The sequence below is a fragment of the Epinephelus moara genome, chromosome 1 (genome assembly GCF_006386435.1).
Source record: "Epinephelus moara isolate mb chromosome 1, YSFRI_EMoa_1.0, whole genome shotgun sequence".
Lineage (NCBI taxonomy): Eukaryota > Metazoa > Chordata > Actinopteri > Perciformes > Serranidae > Epinephelus > Epinephelus moara.
This window is the reverse complement of record NC_065506.1, coordinates 24,770,711-24,778,578: the sequence shown is the minus strand read 5'-3', so window position 1 is coordinate 24,778,578 and position 7,868 is coordinate 24,770,711. Positions and strand designations below refer to the sequence as shown.

At 39.3% G+C, this 7,868-nt stretch overlaps 1 protein-coding gene across 30 annotated transcripts in view; it reads right to left on the bottom strand.

Annotated features, from left to right (window-relative positions):
* The window catches only part of LOC126394139 (uncharacterized), a 52,529-nt gene that overhangs the window by 41,008 nt on the left and 3,653 nt on the right, over nt 1-7,868 (bottom strand). For 24 of the 30 annotated variants that reach the window (XM_050050964.1, XM_050050927.1, XM_050050822.1 and 21 more), the window contains 7 exons: nt 6,652-6,747; nt 6,405-6,494; nt 5,331-5,922; nt 4,685-4,751; nt 2,472-2,570; nt 1,496-1,579; nt 1,305-1,364 (listed from right to left, as the gene is read on the bottom strand). In XM_050050964.1, the coding sequence (XP_049906921.1) occupies nt 1,305-1,364; nt 1,496-1,579; nt 2,472-2,570; nt 4,685-4,751; nt 5,331-5,922; nt 6,405-6,494; nt 6,652-6,747 (1,088 nt within the window). Of the gene's footprint in view, nt 1-1,093; nt 1,205-1,304; nt 1,365-1,495; nt 1,580-2,471; nt 2,571-4,684; nt 4,752-5,330; nt 5,923-6,404; nt 6,495-6,651; nt 6,748-7,868 lie in introns of all 30 variants that reach the window. The other 6 variants (XM_050050867.1, XM_050051013.1, XM_050050857.1 and 3 more) reach the window with 1 other exon arrangement.

The window sequence follows — 7,868 nt, the reverse complement described above, 5'->3', positions numbered from 1 at the left end:
TAATTTGTCAAAACACCTTGCGAATGTGCATCATATTCAGACAGAAAGATGTACAGGGTTTGAGTGCCCTAGCACAGCTAGTTCATTTACGTCCAGTCCAGGTTTGTAACATTATGCTAGCAGCCAACACGTGGAGTTAATAACCATTAGCTATTTTGCGACCCTATTTACAAAATAGGGTTTCCGGCGCAAGATAACGGCTTACCGGCGACGGAGAAGCCTGCCTCCAGGTCCAATATTTTCCTCTTTGTTGGTGTCATGACTGTCCAGAAGTACCTGAACAGCCGAGCCATGGCGGCACACAGGTATGTGACGTGTTAAGAGTGGAAACGAGCCGTTCACATTTCTCTTTGTGGCAGGTAACGGTCCACAAACCTCAGAGCACTTCAGGGACTGTTCTTTACTTGTCAGGGGAGGAGGGTGGCTGGTTGATTTTTATTTTATTTATTTATTTTATTTTGATCCCCCCTATGTTAATCACTTATTGATGCTGTTTTTGAAGTATGAATAAGTCAATAAGTAATTTATTCCATTGAAATATCATTGATGTATTATAGAAAAGTGATTTATCTTTTTATAAATGACAAAAGGCACATCTGCCTCATTTTTGCTGTGGTATTGTAATACTACTCAGAACCATGATACTTTCACTGGTATCGTACCGTGGGTCCCAATTTTGGTACCGTGACAACACTATTATTTTATGTATTTTACATTTCAAGTTGTAAAAAGTAAAATGTTTTGTTCAAAAACTATTTTGTTGCATAATGAGAATTGAGAAAATAAAGCAATTTATGATCTTAATTTGTTTTTTTCTTCCTCAAAAAGTACCGATAAGAGTACCGTTAAAATACCAGATTGATAAGCAGTATAGATAAGAGTAGTAGTACCGTTAAAATCTTAATGATACCCATCCCTACCCCTGCCTGAACTTGTCAAAGGCGTGGTCTTACTGGACAGGGTGCTTTGGAAAGTAACCCTAAAATTAATCTGTCTCTGTGTTGAGTGTATTGCTGTTAATCCAGTTTTAACTTCCACAAAAGGATTTCAGAAAAATAAGTGATATACAGATGTCATCTAACAAAACAGGTACCTCTGAGGAATTATTGGTACGTAGATGTCTTCATCACAGCTGTTGTCAGCTCCTGGAGCACTCAGCTCAGTTCTGTTGACAACGTTTTCCGAATCACTGTCAAAGTCAGATCTGTTTGAAAAAAATTCAAATAAATACTAGAATCAAATGAGCCACAAAAGAAAAAAATTAAGATACAACATATTTCCTGTATAATAAAGAATAAAATTACAGTCTGTTCTTCACACTGTTGCATTCATCGTCGTCAATGGTGACCTCCATCTCCTCAAAACTGAAAATGACAAATTACAGAGAGGACACCGAGTAAGATAAGAGGGTGAAAATGTATGTTAGGACAGTTGATATAGGACTGACAGACATAAACCTACTGAAATGTAAATGATCAAAAAGATCAATACTAACCTGTCCTGGAGCCCGTCCACCTCTGACGCCAAATGTCTGGTTTCACTCTGATGTTCAACATCCTCTTGCTGGTGCCGTTTACCTCTGCAGACACATGTTGAAAGTCATTAACAATTCAAAAGTTGTTCCAGACTGTGGACATTAGTTGTCTTATACCGGGTTCACATTGGACGTGGCAACGAGCACCCAGGCCGTCTCACTGTCTGCAGCGAGAGTTTCAGCGTCCGGTCTAGGTTTTCCCGCCAGTGAACCTAGCAAGAAAACATACTTAAGGGGCGTCAGTAGTGTAGTGGATAGTGCCGGCGCCCCATGTACAGAGGCGATGCCTCGCTGCAGCGGTCACAGGTTCGACTCCGGCTTGCAACCATTTGCTGCACGTCACCCCCCGCTCTCTCCCTCACCCCATTTCACTCTGTCCTGTACATTAAAAGGCAAAAGCCCCAAAAAAAAAAATCTTTAAAAAAAAGAAAAAAAAGAAGAAAGAAAGAAAACATACTTAAAACGTATTTTCAACAATATAAAGTGTGTATTAAATATGACATTAATGATCTGACTATGTTACATGATCAATATACATCCCATGCTTACATGTTTGTCAGTTGTGTCTAAACAGAGAGCAAGAGAGACGAGCAGAGACAGAGCTCTACATGTGATTAGAACAAAGCAGAGAGCAGAATGGCTAGCTGACCAGTGCAGAGAAATGCGCCTCTGGTGTGAACGGCCAGGTGACTGCTGATGGGCAGCTGTGTCACAATTATATATCCAGTGTGAACCCGGTGTTACACCCGTGAGATTAACACAACATTAAAACCTGTAAAATATATTGTGTGATCTGATGCAGAAGCCAGAGTAAGTCAGTGCATGCAAATCAATACCATACCATATCATACCATACCATACCATACCATACCATAGGAGGGTGTTCTGTTCCTATAAGTGATGTGTAAAAACACAAGGCAAGGTTGTGACTGCTTACCTTTCAGAGGCCGATAGATGTACAAGTCTTGACAGTGCAGTTGGCACTTGCGTTGATGTTCCGGTAGAATTCATCAGTGTCGATGATCTCATCTCATAACTGCAAAAAGAAATCTTGCCATTAGAAAAATGTCATGTAAACATGTTAAGCATGCAAATGTACCCCTGGCTTAACACCTGAGATACAGGTCATCCTCATGTTTAAATGGAAGACTTTGTCTACAAGAAGATCTTGGGTTTTTTTTTGGACAGCTATCTCTATTTGATTAAATCAACCCTCAAACACAGAGCAACACAAGTGTTTGTGTCTTCAAATTTAAAAATAGCAAAGATCTGTGGTTATTTGAAAACCTAGCTGTTCTTCATCTAGAGTATAAAGCTATATTATCATACTTTAGCCAATTACAAGCTCATATACACCTCATGACCACACAATGGGGAAACGTGGCTCTCAATTAACATTGAGTCTCTAAAAATTATATATGCCACATATTCACTGCATGGTATGGCTTGATTCACCTTGACAAGAAGGATCTTTTTCTGGTTTTCTATTTGCAAAAGTTGCAGACAGGATCTGCTACTTTTTTGGTACTACCTTGGTTTGCTTTTAAGCGAGCTGAGCCAATAAAAGAGGGTGGAGTTAAAACACTGCAGGCTACTGATTGGTCTGAGAGAGTCGTTACTGGAACAGCACAGGACATCCTGCACAAACCTGCTATTTTTAAATAACCAAGCTTTCATCAATAACAACCAAATTTTTTAATCACCCAACCAAGATTTTTTTTCCCAAAATGGCCGCCCGCAAAAACATGCAGGTCAACTGACAAAGTACAGACATTCGCTGTTTGGTTGCTGACGAGAGGATCCAGTGGCATAACATGCTTTGTTACTGTCATGTTGAAAATGGCTATCCGCAGTGGAAAACGTATTTGAGGAAAGAACCTTGTACCAAAATCAAACCGAGTTAAGCAGTACCATGCAGCGGAAATTCTTCAGAGTTTTGGTCAGAATTCAACAATTTAAAAAAAGCTTTGGACTTTTTAAGTATCTTAAATTTCCTGATGTACCCTGAAGTGTGCTGCTCATATTCAATCAATCGACTAATCAATTGGTAAGGTTTTCTTAGATAAAACCTTACCAATTTAAGTAAGTTTAAACAATTTAAATAAGTTTGTAAATAAGTTGTCTACCATAAGTCTTTCTTACGGTAAATGAGTTATTTGTGGTCAATAGCTGTAAAAAATACTCACATCCCCAGTATCACAATGTTATTCAATGATACGACAACAAATAAGAGTCACAGAGTTTCAAGAAAATCACGGCACACTGTTTTGTTGTGTAGATAAGAAACCTAATGCCTTTATTGATATTTTTTCCACTTTATTTTGTGCTAACAGATGAGAATACATGATTGGGCATTTGGAAAAAAAAAAAAAGACACAGCCATGCAATAACAAGCATTACAGATATTAACTGTCTGCATTTAACATTTCTAACAAACACACAAAGATGTAGAAGATCAATTTTATCATGGGAGGGGGAGTACAATAAAGTTACTCTCTGAGTGACTTGGACCTGCACATAAAGCACTCAAGTCAGCAGCAGACAATCCATGCAGGGTGGGGATGCCAGACTTTTTCAAACTGAGTCATGTAGAAAACCCATGGCAGGGTGCTTGTCCACCGCAGCTGTGACATCATCCTTTTTCTTTTCTGCTTTCTTTTTTTTTTTTTTTAGTTAATTTATGTGTGAATGCTCCCATGGGAAGTTACTACTCCTGAAAAACTGTGACCTCACACTCCATTACTTGGTGTGAGTAAGACGTTAATCCAGTAAAACAAATTATTCATTTTTTGTAGTCTGTCTCTCTATAACTGATATCACACTGGTTTACATTTCAAGCTTAGCTAATCTACATTTTTCTTTACAAATGAATTGCTAGTTATTAGTGCTGCACTGCCCACTTTCTTGAAGATCCACACAGCCAATTTAAGGTGCACTTTCCCTTTCAAAATTCTAGTCCCCCAACCAACATCAGATTACCTGCTGGATGTCACTCGAGTCATTTTATTGGTTTTCCATAGTTTCCCTCTGATCCACAGACTTTATACAACAGTTTGACATGCTGATAAGAACTTTCCATTAGGAGGTTAATAGATTTCATTGAGTATATTTAGTTCCTCTTTGTAATATAGCCTGTACATGCTGCCTCACCTTGACCTTGATGACAGAGCTCCCTTCTCTCTTCTCTTCGACTTGGCCTTTATTTTCTTCAGAGGATCTTCAAAGTAAAAAACAAGAAAACATTCAGTGACAAGTACTGAGATTTTTGGCTCATTAATGTCATGGTCTTTTTCATACTGTTACTAACCAAATTACTCAATAATTTTAGGTAATAACTAGAGTGAAAGAATAAATATGTGCAACTATACAGTAATCTAAAGGGCCACACATGACACAGCAAAGATATCAGCTAACCATCAGTATGCATACACGCTGAGGGGAGGTAACCACTCTGTATGCTACTCCATGGGAAAACAAAACTTAACAGGCCTCCCATCAAATAGCCATTAGGAAAAAAATTTAAAAATTGCAAAGGGGACCATAAGGTATTGTGTTCTGTGGTCATTTGCTTGTGGAGGAAAAGAGTGACATGAAAAATGAGGAGAAACCACACAGGAATGGCAAAATCACAGATTCACTAAGTTTAACAGTATATGCATATTTCTGTCTTTGTGCTTACACAAACGTTTAGTCGTGAATCTGCAGAGTTTTATGTATCTATCTCCTAAAACAGAGTTGAAGTCTGACACTTTTTAGTTCTTGATACTGAAACCAAGACAATCACAGCAATTATCACCTGAGATGTGAGGAAGAGTGCCTTCAGGCTGTTGGTGTATGTCCTTCACAAAGATCCCTTCCTGCTCAGTCCTGTTCATCTCCTTCATTTCTGGGTTGAGGTATGCCTTTTGGATTTCAAAAAAGGTTTTATGTCCCATAAAATTCAGGTGTAGGTGTTTGGCCCATTTTTTAAAGTGTGTAAAAGTGGCTCCAGAAAAAAGAACAGAAAGAGTTGTTAGGAGATGGATTTCGGGAAACGCCTCCCTAAGGTGAGGTGATGACATCCATATGCCCCTGTGTCCGCCGAGGCAGCTCCACCTCACCTTCTTCTGTGCCCCGCAGTGAGACACCTTCTTTTTGGTTATGGGCTGTCCACACGTCTGACACTTCTTAAACAGCTCCATCAAACAGCTGTCGTTTACAATAGTCTTTGATTGACTCAAGTCTTTTTCTGTGCTTCTGCCTGATTGTGATGGCGCTGTCGAGCTTAACTCGGCCTCTTTGTGGAAGCTCTCATTCAGACGACCTGCAGATGCCACACTGCACGAGCTTTCACTGAGTTCAGCTGGGGAAGGGGGCTGGGATGAGGTGCTTGGTGCTCCTGAGGCAATCTGGGATAAAAGACAGATTCAAATTCAAAATTAGTTACAAGTAACTGTGTGTGCAACATTTCTAAAGAGGGTTAACAATATGTGCATACATTACTTTTGACAACATGTAATACCCATCTACATATATACTATGCAGGGTTTTCCTAAAATACAATGTAAGCCACTAGAAGTGTGTGGTGGTGTATTTTTCTGGATGGCTTTGCCCTCTTCATGCATTTTCATATTGTCTGTGCTCAGGACATTTATGGGCGTGTACCTCCACAGCGCTCATGTGAGGTCGGGGCTTTGTAAAGAGGTAGCAACCAGCTGCCAGACTGTAAACAGTGGGCATCCAAGAGACACAGCCCCAAAAAACGCAAATATAGTGAGGGAAATACGAGAGTAAATCTGGGGTTGGCTTTTACTTTAACTTCTGCTTTTGCTTTTACAATCAGTGACTAATAATCTTGCATAGGGCTACCAATGTCATATGTTATACTTACAAGAATTGGCAGGGAGGGAGAAGGTGATGCAGTATCCACAACAGTACTTTGGACACCCAAGGAAGAAGTTTGTGAAGATGTTATTGGACCCTTGAATAAAAAACAAAAAAATCAAACATGTGCGTCATTCAGAAAAAAGGGTAGCTGTGTAATACACACACCTCTCCTAACATAAGTTAACCACACGCTAACACATGAGAACAAAATGCTGAATGCTAGAAGCATACCTTTCCTACATCATACTTACTGAAGCTGACACAGAGGCCCATCGCAACATACTGTTCACACTGCAACCTGAAACCACTGATGTAGAGTCTTGAGCAGCTGTACTGGGAACCTCAACCTTATTTAAGAAAAAAAAGAAAAAGTTTTGACATGAGCACACTGGTTATTCAGTCATTTTCCACCTGACAGCTTTCACCCAATTTCAAGTTTGTTCTTCTCATGTATTTCCACAAAAATTAATCCCTGGTCAAAGTGAAAAACCCAGAAGATCATTTAACTATCCTAGTTAGTCTAAAGATATTGAAGAATCGTGTAAAGGCTGTAAAAATCATCAAGGCCCCAGTGCACGCTATTACGACGGGCCCTAGTGCACGCTAGTGATGGGCTCTAGTGCACTCTGTATGACAAAAAAATACCAAAGAAGATAAGAAAATATTAATTTAGTTTAATCCTCTTATAGTTTATTTACACTTTATGTAGAATAAGCATATCATTTTGTGAACGGGTTTGCCTTTTTCAAAGGCATATACAGCAACTGGAACGTTTTTGAATTTAATGAGAGTTCCTCTTTGAACATAGGCATATTTTTAAGGTAGCAATCAGTCATAAGGGCCCATTCTCTGCCCAACACATTGCTGGACAGCCCACTCTTTTTATGAGCCCCCCACCTTACAGGCCCCAGTGCAATCGCACTGCCTGCCTTGAAGGACAGATATCCATGCTAAATTTGTGGAAACTGAAACAATATTGAAATGTTTTATCATCAGATATACAGTGGTGTGAAAAAGTGTTTGCCCCCTTCCTGATTTCTTACTTTTTTGCATGTTTTCCACACTTAAATGTTTCAGATCATCAAACAAATGTAAACATTAGTCAAATATAACACAATTAAATACAAAATGCAGTTTTTAAATGAAGGGTTTTATTAATGAGGAAGAAAAAAATCCAAAGCTACATGGCCCTGTGTGAAAAAGTGTTTGCCCCCTAAACCTAATAACTGGTTGGGCCACCCTTAGTAGCAACGACTGCAATCAAGCATTTGCGATAACTTGCAATGAGTCTTTTACAACGCTGTGGAGGAATTTTGGCCCACTCATCTTTGCAGAATTGTTGTAATTCAGCCACATTGGAGGGTTTTCGAGCATGAACCGCCTTTTTAAGGTCATGCCACAGCATCTCAATAGGATTCAGGTCAGGACTTTGACTAGGCCACTCCAAAGTCTTCATTTTGTTTTTCTT